Genomic DNA, 20,666 nt, shown 5'->3' with positions numbered 1-20,666 from the left:
AGAACTTTCTGGTAGTTCTTTGTCTTTGTCTGTTAAGGCTTGGGGGAATGCAGTTAAAGAATTAATGGTTTTTGTAATAACCATATAAAATATTGCAGCTCAACAGCGGACCTATACTCCTACCTCATTTGGCCAAATCTTTGAGTCTGTGTTTAGTACGTTCGGCTAACCTGATTTCAGTGTGTTTCAAATGCATGTATTTAGTTTCTATTTGCATTTCTATGAGAATTGCTTTTACTTCAGAGTGTAGAGCAATTCCTGTCTTTAATGTGAATCCAGAGTCCCTGGAAACAGACGCCTTACCTTGTTGGAGGGCCTGAGAAATGATACATGCCTGTTGATGCTTGGGTGGAGTCTGAAGTATAGGATAGGCTGTAAAGTAAGGTAGACCACTGGGCTTCCATTTTAATTCATGTTCTGTATTTTATAATACTTTCTGTTAAAGGCTTTTTGTAAAACTGCCATAGTGGTAGATTGAGTTGAAAGTATATGAAATTTCAAATAACACTGTGAAATAAATCATAACTTCTAATTATGTGAAATTTGGTACAGTTTGCAAAGTTGTTAAAAGTTTCTTAAAGTTTTATTATAAATTATGCCATGAACTATATTACAAGTCAGCTTTAACCAGATTTCCTTAGTACAGATTTATTTGGAAAATAAAATGGCCCAGTATAGAAGAAAGCATTAAATGAAACCATGCATTTAGCTCTCTAGTGGGTAGTGTGCAGGGCCAGGAAATGGAGATGAGAACTGGTAGTGCTCATCAGCCTCTTCATAAGATATTTTGCACATGGCCAGGACTTCACCTTGAAAAGCAGATTGTGAAGAACATCAGTGACTCAGTATAGTTAGTCACGCAGAGCAGAGCACAGGGGATCTGTGGAGGAGGGAAGGCTGGTTTAACAAAACTTCAGCCCAGACTTATAGAAGTCTTAAGTAATGTCTCTGGAGAGTCTGTATTGATTTGACAGTTGTAGCAAGGAAACAATAGTATCAGACTTAAGATGTGGAGTTTGGCAAGTTGAAACATTTAATCTACCTTTTAGGGAATGACAGTATGCTTCAGAATGTGAAGGGTACGAAAAAGTCAAGTCATCCAAGTAAAACACTAGCAAAAGAAAAGTCAGGTCCTTCTCCTACACACACACACACACACACACGTGCTCATTTCATGCTTTATAGACCAGGCTTTTAATCATATGAAAACCTACTCAGTCTCACTTTAATTCACTTTGAAATTAATTACATCACAAAAGTAACGCAAATGAAAACCATATTGAAATATGAATCTTCATCTGATAGATTGGTTAAAAAAAATTCAAAAGTTGGACAACACTGTTGACAAGGCTTTGGAAAACAGAGACGCTGGTCTGTTACTGGTCATAGTGCAAAATGATAAAACCTCTCTGGTGAGCAGCTTGACCATGTTTATCACGCTGCATTTCCTCCACATTTATCATGCTGCATTTCCTCTTCCATCCCACGACCGTATTTTCAGGAACTTTATTCTCTGTAGATGTGTTATTTCTTGTGTGTGACTGTGAGTATAACTTACAAAGCTCTTTATAACAGAATTGTAGCAGAATTTTTAGAAACAAAAGGGATTTGCTTTTTGGAAAAAAAAAAAAAAGTGGTATGTCCACACAGTGGAATACTATGCAGATGTTTAAAGAAAATAAAGTAAAGAGCTCTGTATACTGATACGGGAAGATCTCTAGGCTGGATGGTAAAGGGGGAGGTGGGGGAGTACAGGTGTCTCTTAGTGGGTAAGCCGGTAGCTGGACAGAGGCTAGCAAAGGGGCTGGAGCGGCCGTCTGCTGTCCCGCATCTGCATCCCCTTTGCTGACTGAAGTTTTAGGAAATTGTGGGTGCCCACTGTGGGGTGCTGTGGGACAGAACTCACAACCCAGAAGATAAATGGCTGTATTCATTCACCTCGCATGCTTTTCATTACCTCACCTTCTCACAGACTGCTGTAAAGAAGAGAAAATCTCCTTTCGTGTGTGTGTGTAGAGGTTTTCAGAAAATAGGCAAAAGCAGAAGAGCATAAGGAACCCCCATATACCTGTCATTCCAGTTTCAATAATTAAAAACAATTTCACCTTTAAAAAAAAACTGTCCTTCCGACCTTTCTTACTCCTGGAATATTTCCAAGCAAGCCTTACATCATCTTAGGACTTCCCTGGTGGCTCAGACGGTAAAGCGTCTGTCTACAATGCAGGAGGCCCAGGTTTGATTCCTGGGTTGGGAAGATCTCCTGGAGAAGGAAATGGCAATCCACTCCAGTACTATTGCCTGGAAAATCCCATAGACAGAGGAGCTTGGTAGGCTACAGTCCATGGGGTTGCAAAGAGTCGGACATGACTGAGCAACTTCACTTCACTTACATCATTTTACCCAGAGCTACTTCAGCATGTGTCTTTAATAACTAAAGATAAAAAATTTGACAGTATAGGCCACAGTGTCTTATTATGAAATTTCATTTTATGTCCTGGGTTTTTTTAGAAAGGTTAAAGGAAACTTATCCTTCTCTGTTCATCCGTCTTTCCTCTTCACTGGTATAATTTCCAGTTAACATACAAGAAAGGTTGAGTATCTCCTGTCTTTAAAAATAAATTTAAGACTTCCCTTACCTTGCATTCATTCCCCTCTAGCTGCTGTCTCCATTGGAACTGTGCTTTTCAAAAAGCTTTCTTCGTTTCCTTACCTTTAACTTCTTAGCCAGTTCCAACCTGACACCTGTCCCCACTGCTCACTGCATTAAAACTGTTCTTGCTAAAGTCATCAGTGACTCACACATTAAATAAACCCAGTGACTTGCAGTTTTCATCTTACTTGACATCTCAGCCACCTTCAGCACTCATGACCTCTCCCTCCTAATACAAGCAGTGAACATTGAGTAATTACTGGGTTCAGCTCTGTGTGTGAATTCTCATTTCATTCTTTTTTTAAGCAATTTGTTTTACTAATGTAGAGCTTTGTCTTAATCTTAATTCCGTAAAGTTTTCTTTCTTTCTTTGGGGCTGCGCAGGGTCTTGGTTGCTGTGTGGGCTTCCTCTGGTTGTGGCACGCAGAGCCTCCTCTGGGCTGCGGTGGGCAGGCGTCTCATTGCAGCGGGCTCTCTTGTTGCAGAGCATGGGCTCTAGGGCACAGGGCTTCATTAGCTGTGCCTTGCAGGGTCTAGAGTGCAGGCTCAGTAGTTGTGGCGCAAGCTTCATTGCCACACAGCATGTGGGATCTTCCCGGGCCAGGGATCGAACCCACATCTCCTGCATTGGCAGGCGGGCTCTTTACCACTGAGCCACCAGGGAAAGCCTCATTTAATCTTTTGACAGCTCTTCGAGGGAGGTGTTGTCATTATCCTCATTTTACAGGTGGGAACTAGCTAAAGCTTAGAGAGGTTACGTAACTGGTCAGCTGCGGGTCGGGGTAGAGCAGTTTTAGGTTCAGGCACCATCTTGTCTCATCCTGCTGCCTCTTTGCAAACACCTCACCTTGCTATTGTGGGTCGTCGTCTTCTTTCTCAATCTTAACGTGTTTTCTTTGCAGCTCCTCCTCCTCCCTGATCTTCAGATTTCTGGCTTTTCGGGCATTCATCCTGGGTCCTCCTCTCGTGCAACCGTGGCTTCAGTTTCCATGTGGAGGGTCATGAGCTCCCGGTCTGTGTCCTTAGCGTAGAGTGGCTTCTGGACTCTGGACCCAGAGAGCCAGCTGCTCCTCAGCACTTTGGGAACTTCGACTCTGCTGCTCCTGTGTTGTCGCCTTTTTTGCCAGATGGTACAGCCATCCACCAGCTGCTCAGCAGAAACCTGGGGTCGTCTCAGTTCTCCCGAACGGTCGCCAAATCCTGTTTTATTGAGTCTGTGTCTCTCTCCCTCCTCTACCTCCCTAAGGAAGCCCCCCACCCCCAGTTTGGTAGGCTCCACCTGTTACACATTCTCAGGGTATCCTGTACTTGTCTTCCTCCCCTTTAGAACATTTTCAGCAGTTACGTTCACTTGCTTATGTTAGCTTTTTGTTTTCATTCCTTTAGCCCAAACTTTAATTTTTAAGTTCCTTTAGAAAGACATTAAGAGACAGGACCAAGACAACCTTATTTTTTATTCCATCCCTGGGAGCTGGCAGAGTGCCAGGTACAGAATCATTAAATATTTGATGAATGAAAAGAGGAAAAATTTGTTCTGGGAAAATCCCTAACATGAATGGATACTCAAAAGGGTGAATTTCCGAAGACAGACTTGAAAACATTGGGACTTGCCTGGCAGTCCAGTGGTTAGGACTCCGAGCTTTGACTGCCGGGCGTCCGGCTTTGACTCCTGGTCTGGGAACTAAGATCCTACATGCCACATGGTGTGGCCAAAAATTTTTTTTTACTTCTGATAGTCAAGCCATAGAAGGGAGCTAAGGAATTGGCAGTAACGTTAAGAGAAATAGGGTATTTATTTTTGTTATGCAGTCGCTGAGTTGTGTCCAACTCTTTTGTGACACTATGGACTACAGCATGCCAGGCTTCCCTGTCCTTCATTGTCTCCTGGGGTTTGCTCACATTCATGTCCTAGGCAGTACTGTTCTTTGCAGCACTGGACTGGACTTTCACCACCGGACACGCACAGCTGAGCCTCATTTACGTTTTGGCCCAGCTGCTTCATCCTTTCTGGAGCTATTAGTAATTACCCTCTGCTCTTCCCAGTAGCATAGTGGACACCTTCCAACCTGGGGGGCTTATCTTCTGGTGTCATATCTTTTTGCCTTTTCATATAGTTTTGGGGTTCTCTTGGCAAGAATACTGTGGAGTGGGTTGCCATTCCCTCCTCCAGTGGACCGCGTTTTGTCAGTACTCTTTCCTCTGACCCGTCCATCTTGCGTGGCCCTGCACAGCATGACTCTTAGCTTCCCTGAGTTACACAAGCCCCTTCATCACAAGGCTATGTTCTGTGAAGGGGAGGTTACTTGGGGAAGTGGAAGTTGTGGGACTTTTGGACTGTCGTCATAATATGGAAAGGAAGGGAAGAGGGTGTCAGGAAAGCTGAAGGAATCGTGATATGCCTTGAGAGGGTCAGGTATGAAGGGAAGAGCAATGACTGTAGTTTTCAACCTGTTGCTTTTAAGAACCTTCTGTGGGATACACATGAAGAGAACCAATAGACAGTTAAAGAAACTAGAATCCAGGAGAGACATGAGCTTTACTTTATAACTGAGTGAAATCACTAAGATACTACTGATAATTCACAAGTACAGAGTTGGTAGATATTTTGGTACTTGGGAGTGGAAGCACGTGTGTGTATTATTACTGAAACAGCAGTTTTGCATTGATACCATTGAACACCCGGTGAAGGCCAACTAATGAAAACTGTGAATCTGTACATTTACTTTTTATGCTAAACTACCAGTTCTGTGTTTCAATAAATATTTTATTCATGCTAATTTATACCTTTTTTCCTTCTTAGACAAAAATAAAACTTAGTGGAGTTTCTAGAACTCCGTTAGACTGTAGATTCCATGAGTTTGCTGCCATGTGATTAAATTTTTTTTTCCCTCTCTTTTCTCTAGGGCCTATTCCCTGGTGGATTCCAGTCAAGTGTCTACTTTTCTGATTTCCATTCTACTTATAGTCTATGGTAGTTTCAGGTAAGATGCTCTCAAAATGGGATTGATTTCTGTTGGAGGTGGAAGACTCATTGTTCTGGGTGTTGGGACCAGAATTTATTGCTTCTTTGAAGAGAAACATGACTTTGACAAGAATTGAGTTGAACAGGATAATTCTGATATTTATTCTTTGGTTGGCTGTTAAAACACTTATTGGTTTTGCTTATGGCTTTGGCATTTTAATGCAAATAAGTGAAAACTAATCGCTTAAATTCTGGTTTTGGGGGAAAAAATGGTTCACATTAAGTATACTTATTAAGAGAGTTAAGGAGAGAGTCCTTGACAGTGGTTCTGCAGTGTCTCAAAGGGACAGAATGTTCTTCTTAATTAAAAAAAAAAAAAGGCATTGCCCTATGTTGACCACATATGAAATTGTCAATAGATAGTCCACCTTCTTGACATACACATGTAATTTTTTAAGGTTCAGGCTACTGTTATGAGAATTGTGCACGGTTGCCTTTACCAAGTATTCTCTCTGCTGACCTTAGGAATGCTGAGACTGGATCTTCTTGAAGTTCCCATCCTAGCAGACAGCCATAGAAATATAAAGATAAGGAAGCTAGATACTCACTCCCTTCTTCTTTTCTCTATTCTTACTTTAGAGAAATCTTAGTGGTTGTATAACCGATAGTTTTGTGGTGTACACATTTATAAATGAAGGCTGCCTGGGAAATTTTAAATTGAGAACTTGAAAGGGAGCAGCAGTGTTAAAGGAAATAATCAAACTTAAGGGTTTTGAATTACCTAGTACTATATTTGGATTTTAATGAGTATTTGGTAAAATTACAGACTTCCAGGTTTTATCTCAGCATTGAGTAGAATAAGTAAAATACTGTTGATAATCCAGTATCAGTTGATAAATGTTTTACTCATTGAGACTTCTGCTGAGAACCCTAGGTTCGTAGCCACCCTTAGGAAGCATCAGTCAAGCCAGAGCAGCTTAGAACCTCATCAGCATGATCCTGTATTGTTTGTATCTCTATGCTTTAGACAATTTTTTTTTCTTTTTGAGTATATAATAACATTTCAGAAGTTTTTATAATTAAAAAAACCCCAAAACTTTAGACTCACAACTCTGAAACTCCTTTCGTTAGTTCAAATGACATTTTATTTGGCATGTACTGACATACTGTGTACATTTTTATAGTTTAAATCAGCTGTCCCCAACCTTTTTGGCACCAGGGGCCAGTTTCATAGAGGACAGTTTTCCCACAGACTTTGGCAGAGTGAGGGGGCTGAGGGTGGTTTCTGGATGATTCTCATAAGGAGCATGCAGCCTAGATCATTCACATGCACAGTTCACGGTAAGGTTTGCACTCCTGTGAGAATGCAGTGCCGCCGCTGACCTGGAAGGAGGCGGAGCTCGGGTGGTAATGGGAGTGATGACCCAGTGCAGCCAGAAAACAAACCTTTTCACAGCAGCAGAAACAAAACTGGCAGCGGTCAGTGAGTAAACCTGCTAGAGTGATTTCCTGGGTTCTTGCTTTAATGTAAACAAGGCATAGCTGAATGAAGAACTGACCGATTACTTATTTGGACATGGACTGCTTGATGAAAATACAGGGGATTCATTAGAGCACAGCCAGCTGGTGCCCTGTTATTGTTCAGTCAGTCAGTCGTGTCCAACTCTTTGCAACCTCATGGACTTCAGCATGCCAAGCTTCCCTGTCCTTCCCCATCTCCTGGAGCTTGCTCAAACTCATGTCTGTCGAGTCGGTGATGCCATCCAACCATCTCATCCTCTGTCATCCCCTTCTCCTGCCTTCAGTCTTTCCCAGCGTCAGGGTCTTTTCCAGTGAGTCAGTTCTTTGCATCAGGTGGCCAAAGTACTGGAGCCTCAGTTTCAGCATCAGTCCTTCTAATGAATATTCAGGACTGATTTCTTTAGAATTGACTGGTTTGATCCCCTTGCAGTCCAAGGGACTCTCCAGATTCTTCTCCAACGCCACAGTTAGAAAGCATCAATTCTTTGGCGCTCGGCCTTCTTTATGGCCCAACTCTCACGTCCATACATGACTACTGGAAAAACCATAGCTTTGATTAGATGGACCTTTGTTGGCAAAGTAATATCTCTGCTTTTTAATATGCTGTCTAGGTTGGTCATAGCTTTTCTTCCAAGGAGCAAGCATCTTTTCATTTCATGGCTGCAGTCACCATCTGCAGTGATTTTGGAGCCCAAGAAAATAAAGTCTGTCACTGTTTCCATTATTTCCCCATCTTTTTGCCATGAAGTGATGGGACCAGATGCCATGATCTTAGTTTTTTGAATGCTGAGCTTTAAGCCAACTTTTTCACTCCTCTTTCACTTTCATCAAGAGCCTCTTTAGTTCTTCGCTTTCTGCCACTAGGGTGGTATCATCTCCATATCATACTCATATATTCTGCTGGCAGTTTTGATTCCAGCTTGTGGAATCATCCAGCCCAGCATTTCACATGATATACTCTGTATATAAGTTATACAGGCAGGGTGAAAGTATATAGCCTTGATGTACTCCTTTCCTAATTTGGAGCCAGTCCATTGTTCCATGTCCAGTTCTAACTGTTGCTTCTTGACCTGCATTATAGATTTCTGAGGAGGCAGGTCAGGTGGTCTGGTATTCCCATCTCTTTAAGAATTTTCCACAGTTTGATGTGATCCACACAGTCAAAGGCTTAAGAATACTCAGTGAAACAGAAGTAGATGTTTTTATGGAATTCTCTTGCTTTTTCTATGATCCAATGGATCTCTGGTTCCTCTACCTTTTCTAAATCCAGCTTGAACATCTGAAAGTTCTCAGTTCATGTACTGTTGAAGCCTAGCTTGGAGAATTTTGAGTTGTTACTTTGCTAGCCTGTGAAATGAGTGCCATTGTGCGGTAGTTTGAACATTCTTTGGCATTGCCTTTCTTGATTGGAATGAAAATTGACCTTTTCCAGTCCTGTGGCCACTGCTGAGTTTTCCAAATTTGCTGGCATATTGAGTGTAGCGCTTTCACAGTATCATCCTTTAGGATTTGATATAGCTCAGCTGGAATTCCATCACCTCCACTAACTGTTCATAGTGATGCTTCCTAAGGCCCACTTGACTTTGGACTCCAGGATGCCTGACTCTAGGTGAGTGACCACACAGTCGTGGTTATCTGGGTCATTAAGATCTTTTTGTATAGTTCTTCTGGGTACCCTAGGGTGCTAAATGATGCTGACTAGTCTATCTTGCTGTCTCGCTTCTGCTGTTTCTACCAGATTAGATGCTTCTCAGATGTTGTGAGTGACTTCTCTTTGTTACTCTGAGGGGGTTGTTTAGAGATGTATGATTGTTACTGGCTACTAGAATTTTCTTTGGTTAGACATTGACTTTATTAAAGAAACCTGATGAAGAAAATATCTAATGTTTTACTGAGCATTTATGTTCCACGTACAGTGGTAAATGCTTTACCTAAAGTATCATTTAATCTTTATGTCAATTCAACAGAATAAATACTGTTATTCCCATTTTATAAATGAGGAAACTAGGGCCCAGAAATGTTACGTAGCTCACCCAAGTAATAAGTGATGAAGCTGGGATTTAAACTCAGGCAGTACTCTACTGCTGGCTGGATATTGAGAACAATAACATTTCATTTGTGAAGCAAATAAATTCTTCTTCTCAGAAGAAATGAGAAGTTTCTTAAAAACCCTTTTTTGTGATTTTTTTTTTTTCTTCAGTAGGGTTCTCCGACCATAAGAATCACCTGGGGAAGGTTGTTCGGTAGGCTTAGGATGGGAGCCCTGTACTCTAGCCTCATTCAGGTGACCTGCACACTGGATAAACTCTTGACATTATTGCGCATTGTTGGCGCTTCATTGCAGGTGGCACTTTATGGACCCACTGATTGATATGTTTTTAACCTTTTACAAATCTACTGAAGCTCTCCTGAAGTTCTCAGAGTCTCCTTTTTTTGCTAAGTCAAAAACATTTCCTCTCCTTCTTTATCCTTGCTCAGCCTTGATGGTTTTATCACCACTTCTTCCTGCAGATTTCTCCTCCCGTGGCCTCCGCTTTCATGTTGCCTTCCATATAGGACTTGCGCAAGAAATGCCTCTTGAATTTGATTAGCCCTATCCCTATTGTCTCTCCCGATGCCCAGCCAAATGTTCCTACCTCCTCTGATTTAGGACCATAAAAAATACATTATTTGCTCATTTAAATAATAGATTTTATTTAAAGCTCTGAAGACATGGAGAAAATCATAAAACACAGGATGAAAGGTTTGTGCACTGTACTGGTTATTTTCCCCCAGGCTTTCACATTTCTAAGTACAGAGGGGAGAACTGTGGCAAATAAAACTAGATTTTAAGGCCCAAAACAAATCCTCAATCTAAGAGCCCTTACGTTCGCCATGCCTTGGCTGAGCTCTGCTTGCTAGACTTCCTGTGTTACTTAAAGATGACACCTGATACCCTTAATCTTTCCAGCTGCTCAGGGGGAGAAAATAGCATAATTACTCATGTAATAAGTATTTCCCCACAGCCTTTGACAAACCAACAGGAAAACATTAATGGAGGGGCAGGGAAGGTGAAAGGGACCACTCAGATGGGCATAGGAACCCAGAAATCACAGTGTGAGATGGTTTAGAATATTTTAGGCAGCTTATTACTGCGAAGACATTTGAGTTCTGTCCCCATGGGAATCACAGACAAAAAAAAAAGAACAGCAGGCTTGAAGTAGATCTAAAAGGAAATCAAAAGGAAGATATACTTTATAATTGATAAAAAGGTAATACATAAATATAATACAGATGTATCTCTTTATGTTTATGTAAAGTTACTATATAAAGGAATAATGGAACTGTTATAGAGTACTGTCTTTTTTTAAGGCAAGCACTGCCCTGTGCTTTCTTTAATTTTGAGGGTAGTTTATTTGCTTATACCCAAACCTTCTCTAGGAAGACAGTGCAGAGATGATAAGGAATGTACTTTATATGATTTTTTTTGACCTTCATACCAAATGCATGTAACTATAAAGTTAGACCAGGTTAACCAAAATAAGTCTTATTATGGTTCACAAACCAACTCACCATGAGCTATGGCCACCCAGGATGGACAGGTCATGGTGGAGAGTTCTGACAAAACATGGTCCACTGGAGAGGGGAATGGCAAACCCCTTCAGTATTCTTGCCTTGAAAACCCCATGAACATTATGAAAAGGCAAAAAGATAGGACACTGAAAGATAAACTCCCCAGGTCAGTAGGTGCCCAGTATGCTACTGGAGATCAGTGGAGAAATAACTCCAGAAAGAACGAAGAGAGGGAGCCAAAGCAAAAACAACACCCAGCTGTAGATGTGACTGGTGATGGAAGTAAAGTCCGATGCTGTGAAGAGCAATATTGTATAGGAACCTGGAATGTTAGGTCCATGAATCAAGGCAAATTGGAAGTGGTCAAACAGGAGATGTCAAGAGTGAACATCAACATTTGAGGAATCAGTGAACTAAAATGGACTGGAATGGGTGAATTTAACTCAGATGACCATTATATCTACTACTGTAGGCAAGAATCCCTTAGAAGAAATGGAGTAGCCATCATAGTCAACAGAAGAGTCTGAAATGCAGTACTTGGATGCAATCTCAAAAACGACAGAATGATCTCTGTTCGTTTACAGGGCAAACCATTCAGTATCACAGTAATCTAAGTCTGTGCCCCAACCAGTAATGCTGAAGAAGCTGAAGTTGAATGGTTCTATGAAGATTTACAAGACCTTCTGGAACTAACACCCAAAAAAGGTATCCTTTTCATATATTATAGGGGGCTGGAATGCAAAAGGAAGAAGTCAAAAGATACTTGGAGTAACAAGCAAGTTTGGCCTTGGGAGTACAAAATGAAGCAGGGCAAAGGCTAACAGAGTTTTAGAATGCACTGGTCATAGTAAACATCCTCTTCTGACAACACAAGACAAGACTCTACACATGGACATCACCAGATGGTCAACACCAAAATCAGATTGTTTGCAGCCAAAGATGGAGAAGCTCTATTCAGTCAACAAAAACAAGACCGGGAGCTGACTGTGGCTCAGATCATGAACTCCTTATTGCAGAATTCAGACTTAACTTGAAGAAAGTAGGGAAAACCACTAGACCATTCAGGTATGACCTAAATCAAATCCCTTATGATTATATAGTGGAAGTGACAAACAGATTCAAGGGATTAGATCTGATAAAGTGCCTGAAGAACTATAGACAGGGGTTCGTGACATTGTACAGGACGCAGGGGTCAAGACCATCCCCAAGAAAAAGAAATGCAAAAAGGCAAAATGGTTGTCTGAGGAGGCCTTACAAATAGCTGAGAAGACGAGAGAAGCAAAAGGCAAAGGAGAAAAGGAACGATATACCCATTTGAATGCAGAGTTCCAAAGAATAGCAAGGAGAGATAAGAAAGCCTTCCTCAGTGATCAGTGCAAAGAAAAAGAGGAAAACAATAGAATGGGAAAGACTAGTGATATCTCTTCAAGAAAATTAGAGATACCAAGGGAACATTTCATGCAAAGATGGGCACAATAAAGGACAGAAATATCATTCTACTATCAAGAAGAGGTGGTAAGAATATACAGAAGAGCTATACAAAAACGATCTTAATGACCCAAATAATCTCAATGGTGTGATCACTCACCTAGAGCCAGACATCCTGGAGTCCCAAAGTCAAGTGGGCCTTCGGAAGCATCGCTACGAACAAAGCTAGTGGAGGTGATAGAACTCCAGCTGAGCTATTTCGAATCCTAAAAGATGATGCTGTGAAAGTGCTGCATTCAATATGCCAGCAAATTTGGAAAACTGAGCAGCAGCCACAGGATTGGAAAAGGTCAGTTTTCATTCCAGTCCCAAAGAAAGGCAGTCCCAAAGAAAGGCAGTGCCAAAGAGTGGTCAAACTACCGCACAACTGCAGTCACCTCACACACTAGCAAAGTAATGCTCAAAATTCTCCAAGCCAGGCTTCAACAGTACATGAACCATTAACTTTCAGATGTTGAAGCTGGATTTAGAAAAGGTAGAGAAACCAGAGATCAAATTGCCAAAATCCATTGGATCACAGAAAAAGAGAGTTCCAGAAAAACATCTATTTCTGCTTTATTGACTACGTCAAAACCTTTGACTGTGTGGATCACAACAAACTGTGGAAATTCTGAAAGAGATCGGAATACCAGAGCACCTGACCTGCCTCCTGCGAAATCTGTATGCAGGTCGAGAAGCAACAGTTAGAACTGGACATGGGACAACAAACTGGTTCCAAATAGGGAAAGTCGTACATCAAGGTTGGATATGTCACCTTGCTTATTTAACTCATAGGCAGAGCACATCATGCAAAATGCTGGACTGGATTAAGCACAAGCAGGAATCAAGATTGCTGGGAGAAATATCAATAACCTCAGATAATGCAGGTGATACCACCCTGATGGCAGAAAGCGAAGAAGAACTAAAGGGCCCCTTGAGTGAAAGAGGAGAGTGAAAAAGTTGGCTTAGAGGTCAACATTCAGAAAACTAAGATCACGGCATCCAGTCCCATCACTTCATGGCAACTAGATGGGAACAGTGGCAGACTTTATTTTGGGGGGCTCCAAAATCACTGCAGATGGTGACTGCATCCATGAAATTAAAAAAACATTTGCTCCTTGGAAGAAAAGTTCTGATCATAGACAGCATATTAAAAAGCAGAGACATTACTTTGCCGACAAAGGTCCGTCTAGTCGAAGCTGTGGTTTTTCCAGTGGTTGTGTATGGATGTGACACTGGGACTATAAAGAAAGCTGAGTGCCGAAGAATTGATGCTTCTGAACTGAGGTGGTGGAGAGGACTCCGGAGAGTCCCACAGACTGCAGAGAGACCAAACCAGTCCATCCTAAAGGAAATGAGTGAATCCTGCATATTCATTGGAAGGACTGATGCTGAAGCTGAAGCTCTAATACATTGGCCACCTGATGCGAAGAACTGACTCATTGGAAAAGACCCTGATGCTGGGAAAGATTAACGGCGGGAGAAGGGGACAACAGAGGATGAGATGGTTGGATGGCATAACCGACTCAATGGACGTGAGTTTGAGTAAGCTTCGGGAGTTGGTGATGGACAGGGAAGCCAGACGTGCTGCAGTCCGTGGGGTTGCAAAGAGTTGGACACAACTGAGTGACTGAACACATGTCATGATGTATTTATCACGCACTGATGTGTGATGTGTTTATCTTTTGAATTGTTCTTTTGCCATCTCATATCCTGTCCTACCTTAAGAGAACATTTACAGAAATCTGAATTTATCGGATAGTGTGGGGAATGGTTATGTACATTGTAATGCATATGGACAAGTTCCTCGATATATATAACAGCCTCATCAGTTCCTTTTTCAAGGTTCCCTTTATAGAAACCACTCTAATTTTTCTAGGAACACACATTTAGCTTACAGCAAAGTTCCACCATATAGTGTTCACCTTGACCAAGTGAATACTCCCTTTCATTGTGTTTCCTTCCAATATTAGAATGATCAAAAAACATGGTATTCTTAAAATACTAAAATAAAAAATTCCATTTTGCCTTTCTTCTCCAGTATTCATGATTGTATTCCATTATCAGAATTCAAACAGGTGAACAAGTATAACTTTTCAGTAAATGTGTTCTCAGCTCCCTTTTGCTTCCTGCAATTGTCAATTGTTTATTTTCACTCTGCCCTGTTCAAAAGTATTTCAGACCATTAAGTTTTACAAACTGTGATGAGATAAGGTAAATTAGAATGGGGCCAAAGAAAAGGTATGGGTGGAGACAAAGTAGAGCCAAAAATAAGTCTAAAAATGCATACCATAGTGGCCAACACCCCTCCTGGTGGTCCACAGACACACAGTAAGCTTTCTAGCAGCTAACTTTCAGAAGAAAGAAAGAAATTTAAAACTTTACAATGTCCTGAATAAAAGAACCAAATTGTGCAGGTGAATTGCAGTTATTCTTGCTTTTAAGATCAGACATAGGTTTATCCCAAAGATCCTCAGAAAGAGGATGCAACGTTGTATTTCATAGCATTTCATAACCATCATTGTTTGTTTGTTGACTGAATTATAGTACTCTTCAATATAACCTGGTGGCATTTCATGAAATTAGATTTCAGCAAAAGCAGTTTTGCCAGAATTGAGGAGACATAACCAGTAGCAGAAAATTGTGGTCTAGATTGCTAGCTTACTGTGATCTAATGTTACATTTTGTAATATCTAGAGAAATCAATGGGTTATTACTTCTTCAACTGATTATTCCTGAATATTGATCTCTTGATAAACGTGGGTAGTGGTCCAGACATGTACTATATGGCTGGCTGAATATAGGCCTCTTTGTCTTAACAGTTCTCACGGCATATTTGCATTTTTATCACAACCTAGGAACCTAAAACGGCCTAACTATAAGCCCACATTTCCCCTTGTCCCAAGCAAGCAGTGGAAGTTCTTATGGGCCCAGGACTTTCCCAGAAAATCCCCTGTAATTCAGTCTGGTACCTAAAGATACTAAAAGTTGATTTCCTAAGTTCTATTCTTTACAGCTGAATCAGTTTTAGCCTGAAAAAACATTTAGAGCAAATATCACTAGATCTCCACCTCCACCCCAATAAAACCTTAGTAAAGCACTCAGAATGTTAAACTACTTCCTGATGTAGTATTTGAATCAAACTACTGGGTTGGCAAAAAATTTGTTAGAGTTTTTCCATAAGATGTTATGGGAAAACCCAGATGAACTTCTTGGCTAACCCAATACATCAAAGTGACCCAAAAATGCACAGTGGGATTTGTACTTGTGTATCAGCTTAAATTTGAAGAATGTTGATCAATTGTCATTCTTTCTGTCACTGTTTATCTGGCAGACTCAGTTGTTGGTTATACCCCACCCAGTTCAAGATCACTTGGAGAAGGCAGTGGCAACCCACTCCAGTACTCTTGCCTGGGAAATCCCATGGACGGAGGAGCCTGGTAGGCTACAGTCCATGGGGTCGCGAAGAGTCAGACACGACTGAGCGACTTCACTTTCACTTTTCACTTTCATGCACTGGAGAAGGAAATGGCAACCCACTCCAGTACTGGAGAATCCCGGGGACAGGAGCCTGGTGGGCTGCAGTCTGTGGGGTCACACAGAGTCAGACACAACTGACGTGACTTAGCAGCAGCAGTTCAAGATCAAAACTATCATCTGCCTGTAAAAGGTTGCTTTTCTTACTGCTTGTCTCTAGTAAGGCAGGAATTGAGCCAAAAATGGTATCAGATCGAGTTAACTCAAGGAGAAGTATTCTTGGCTTTTTTTAAGTTTTTAAAATTAATTTTTGGGTGCTGGGTCTTCATTGCTTTGCGAGGGCTTTCTCTTGTTGCAGCAAGTGGGGGCTACCGTTTATTGCTGTGTGCTGGCTTCTCGTTACGGTGGCTTTTCCTTGGAGCACAGGTCCTAGGGTGCGTGGGCTTGGTAGTGGCGGCTCCTGGGCTCTAGGGCACTGGCTCAGTAGTTGTGGCACACGGGCTTAGTTGCTCCTTGGCGTGTGGGACCTTCCCAGTCCAGGGATTGAATTCGTGTCTCCTGCATTGGCAGGTGGATTCTTATCCACTGTGCCACCAGGAAGTACCCCCCCCCCTTTTTTTTAAATGAAAAGGAGTTGTATGTATTGATGTGGAAATACATCCTTGGCGTATTATTGATTGAAGATTAATTTGTGAAATGACAGCTGTGTAGTGTGGTTAACCATTACTGGACCCCAGTCACAGTAGCCTGGGATCTGTTAATCCTAGGTCCATGGATTTTGTTTTAGAAAGCTGGAATACATGTATCTTCATGTTTGAGCAAATATATGGATCCTCACAGCCTCATTTAGCCAGACTTCTGTTTTGTGTAATAGTGACCCATGATAATGTTTGACAGGGCAAGGCCAAAAAAAAGAGAAAAATTGACTACAGTGATAAATACAAAAGATTTTTTTCCCCTTATTTAAAATTCCTTATAAAAGGTAATGGATTATATAAACAGTAATAATATAACATGGAGTTCATGGTATGACATGTAAAAATAAAATGCATGGTAATAATAGTACAAGGGTTGAGAGGGAAATAAACGTAACTGTTGTCAGGTTTTAATACTATAAATGAACTACTGCCATATAACTTGAAGGTAGACTGTGATGATTAAAGATGTACACTATAAACTTTACAACAGCCACTAAAATAAAAGAACAAAGAGTTATAGCTAATAAGACAACAAAGGAAATAAAACAGAGTCATTAAAAAATACTGTGTTAATCCAAAAGAAGGCAGGTACAGGGGGGCAACAACAAAAAACGTAGTCTCCAACCTAATCATAACAAAAATCACATTAAGTGAAATTGGCCTAAAAACCCCAATTAGAAGACAAGAGTTGGTAGAGTGCATAAAAAAGTAAGATCCAATTACATGATACTTGCAGAAAGTACACTATAAAGCCAGAAAAAGGATTTAGGATAAAGGTTGGGAAAAGATAAAACTTATACTCGTCCAAAGAAAGCTGGAGTGGCTATACTGATGTCAGACAGAGCAACTTTCAGAGCAGGTAATATTGCTACAGACAGAAAGCCTTGTTTCATAATGATAGAAGGGGTCAGTTAAGCAACAAGACATGGTAATCCCTAATGTTTACGCATCCAACAGGAGATTTTCAAAATACATGAAGCAAAAGCTGATACAGCTTCAAGGAAAAATAAAACAAATGCACAGATGTAGCTAAAGATTCCAGTACCTCTCTCTGTCAATAATCGAAAGAACAAAGTAGGCGGAATATCATTAAGGTTATAGTGGCTTAAGCAGTGTTCTCAACCAGGCCAAGCTGGCGTTTATTGAACACTTCAGCAGTGTAACAGTACACATGTTCCTCAAGTATGTGTGGGATATTTACCAGGATAGGATGTATTTGGGGACATTAAAAAAAGGTCTCAGTAAAAGGATTCAAGGCATACAAAGTATGAACGCTGATCTCTGTTAGTCCGCTGGGGTTGCCATAACAAAATACCATAGACTGGGTAACTTAAACAACAGAAATTCTGCTCATAGTTCTGGAGGATGGAAATCTAAGGTCAGAGTGCCACCATGGTTGGGTTCTGGAGAGCCGTCTCCCTGGCTTGCAGGTGGCCACCTTCCTACCAGGCGCTCACGTGCATGGTCTTTCTTGGGCGTACGCTTGCTCTGGAAGGGAGAGAGGGAAACGAGAGAGGAAGAGAGAGATCTGTTAGAAGGATACTGCTTCTACTGGGAGGGCCCCACACTCAGGACCTTAGGAAAATTACCTCCCAAAGGCTCCATCACAAGATACCATCCACCACATTGAGGGTTAGGGCTTCCACAAATGAATCTTGTCGGGGATCCAAACATTTGATTCCTAACAAATCACAACTGGATTGAGCAGAGAAAGCTCTGGAAAATCCCCAGATGTTTGGAAACAAAAAGTAACAGTCTTCCATGTATCAAACAAGACGTCAAGAAGGAATTGGAAAATATTTTGAATTAAAGTGAAAACATACCAAATTTATGGACTGCTATGAAAGCAAGGGGAGTTGTAGCTCCAAATACCTGGATTAGAATAGAGGAAAAAGTTATCAATGACTTAAACCTTTACCATTTCTGACTAAACCAGGAAAATGGAGCAAATTAAACTGTATTCAGTAGACAGAAGGAAAGAATAAAGATCAAAGCCAAAGTATATCAAATAGATTTTCTCTGTGGAGAAAAATGGCTGAAACTAAAAGCTGATTAAAAAAAAAAATCAATAAAGTTGGTACCCCTCTAGCCAGACTAACCTGGGGAAAAAAGGAAGACACAGACTTAATATCAGGGATAAGAGGTGATATTACTGGAGTGCACAAATATTAAAAGGATAATAAGGGATGACCATAAACAACTTTATGCCAATAAATTTGATGACTTAGATGAAATGGATAAATTTTTTGATGTATCTATAAATCACAATCTATGCCCAAAGTCACTCGAGAAACAGGTAGCCTGAGTAGGCCTGTACTCGCTAAAGAAATTGAAAATCGCCACAGTATTTTCTGCAATGGCTGCAGCAGTTGACAGCCCCACCTGCAGTGTGTGATGCTTCACAGCCTTGCTGACCCTTGGTGGTTATCTGACGCTTTGGTCACAGCCCTCCTAATTGGTATGTAGTGGTTCAGTTTCAGTTTAGTTGCTCAGTCGTGTCCGACTCTTTGCGACCCCATGAATTGCAGCACGCAAGGCCTCCCTGTTCATCACCATCTCCCAGAGTTCACTCAGACTCAACGTTCATCGAGTCCGTGATGCCATCCAGCCATCTCATCCTCAGTCATCCCGTTCTCCTCCTGCCACCAATCCCTCCCAGCATCAGTCTTTTCCAGTGAGTCAACTCTTCTCATGAGGTGGCCAAAGTACTGGAGTTTCAGCTTTAGCATCATTCCTTCCAAAGAAATCCCAGGGTTGATCTCCTTCAGAATGGACTGGTTGGATCTCCTTGCAGTCCAAGGGACTCTCAAGAGTCTTCTCCAACACCACAGTTCAAAAGCATCAATTCTTCAGTGCTCAGCCTTCTTCACAGTCCAACTCTCACATCCATACATGACCACAGGAAAAACCATAGCCTTGACTAGACGGACCTTAGTCGGCAAAGTAATGTCTCTGCTTTTGAATATACTGTCTAGGTTGGGCATAACTTTCCTTCCAAGGAGTAAGCGTCTTTTAATTTCATGGCTGCAGTCACCATCTGCAGTGATTTTGGAGCCCAAACAAATAAAGTCTGACACTATTTCCACTGTTTCCCCATCTATTTCCCATGAAGTGATGGGACCAGATGCCATGATCTTCGTTTTCTGAATGTTGACCTCTAAGCCAACTTTTTCACTCTCCTCTTTCACTTTCATCAAGAGGCTTTTTAGCTCCTCTTCACTTTCTGCCATAAGGGTGGTGTCATCTGCATATCTGAGGTTATTGATATTTCTCCCGGCAAGCTTGATTCCAGCTTGTGTTTCTTCCAGTCCAGCGTTTCTCATGATGTACTCTGCATAGAAGTTAAATAAGCAGGGTGACAATATACAGCCTTGACGTACTCCTTTTCCTATTTGGAACCAGTCTGTTCCATGTCCAGTTCTAACTGTTGCTTCCTGACCTGCATACAGATTTCTCAAGAGGCAGGTCAGGTGGTCTGGTATTCCCATCTCTTTCAGAATTTTCCACAGCTTATTGTGATCCACACAGTCAAAGGCTTTGGCATAGTCAATAAAGCAGAAATAGATGTTTTCCTGGAACTCTCTTGCTTTTTCCATGATCCACCGGATGTTGGCAATTTAATCTCTGGTTCCTCTGCCTTTTCTAAAACCAGCTTGAACATCAGGGAGTTCACGGTTCACGTATTGCTGAAGTCTGGCTTGGACAATTTTGAGCATTACTTTACTAGCGTGTGAGATGAGTGCAATTGTGTGGTAGTTTGAGCATTCTTTGGCATTGCCTTTCTTTGGGATTGGAATGAAAACTGACCTTTTCCAGTCCTGTGGCCACTGCTGAGTTTTCCAAATTTGCTGGCATATTGAGTGCAGCACTTTCACAGCATCATCTTCCAGAATTTGAAATAGCTCAACTGGAATTCCATCACCTCCACTAGCTTTGTTCGTAGTGATGCTTTTTAAGGCCTGCTTGACTTCACTTTCCAAGATGTCTGGCTCTAGATTAGTGATCACATCATCATGATTATCTGGGTCGTGAAGATCTCTTTTGCACAGTTCTTCTGTGTATTCTTGCCACCTCTTCTTAATATTTTCTGCTTCTGTTAGGTCCATACCATTTCTGTCCTTTATCAAGCCCATCCTTGCATGAAATGTTCCCTTGGTATCTCTAATTTTCTTGAAGAGATCTCTAGTCTTTCCCATTCTGTTGTTTTCCTCTATTTCTTTGCATTGATTGCTGAAGAAGGCTTTCTTATCTCTTCTTGCTATTCTTTGGAACTCTGCATTCAGACTCTTATATCTTTCCTTTTCTCCTTTGCTTTTTGCCTCTCTTCTTTTCACAGCTA

The 20,666-nt window shown here is 41.3% G+C and overlaps 1 protein-coding gene across 2 annotated transcripts in view; it reads left to right on the top strand.

Moving 5' to 3' along the window:
* Positions 1 to 20,666, top strand: part of SPPL3 (signal peptide peptidase like 3) — a 99,460-nt gene that overhangs the window by 60,411 nt on the left and 18,383 nt on the right. For both annotated transcript variants that reach the window (XM_052654653.1, XM_052654652.1), the window contains exon 2: positions 5,554 to 5,631. In XM_052654653.1, coding sequence (XP_052510613.1) covers positions 5,554 to 5,631 — 78 coding nt within the window. The remainder of the gene's footprint in view (positions 1 to 5,553; positions 5,632 to 20,666) is intronic.

This window comes from Budorcas taxicolor, chromosome 17 (assembly GCF_023091745.1).
Source record: "Budorcas taxicolor isolate Tak-1 chromosome 17, Takin1.1, whole genome shotgun sequence".
Taxonomy (NCBI): domain Eukaryota; kingdom Metazoa; phylum Chordata; class Mammalia; order Artiodactyla; family Bovidae; genus Budorcas; species Budorcas taxicolor.
Note: the sequence above shows the minus strand (reverse complement) of the source record. Positions and strands in the feature narration are given on the sequence as shown.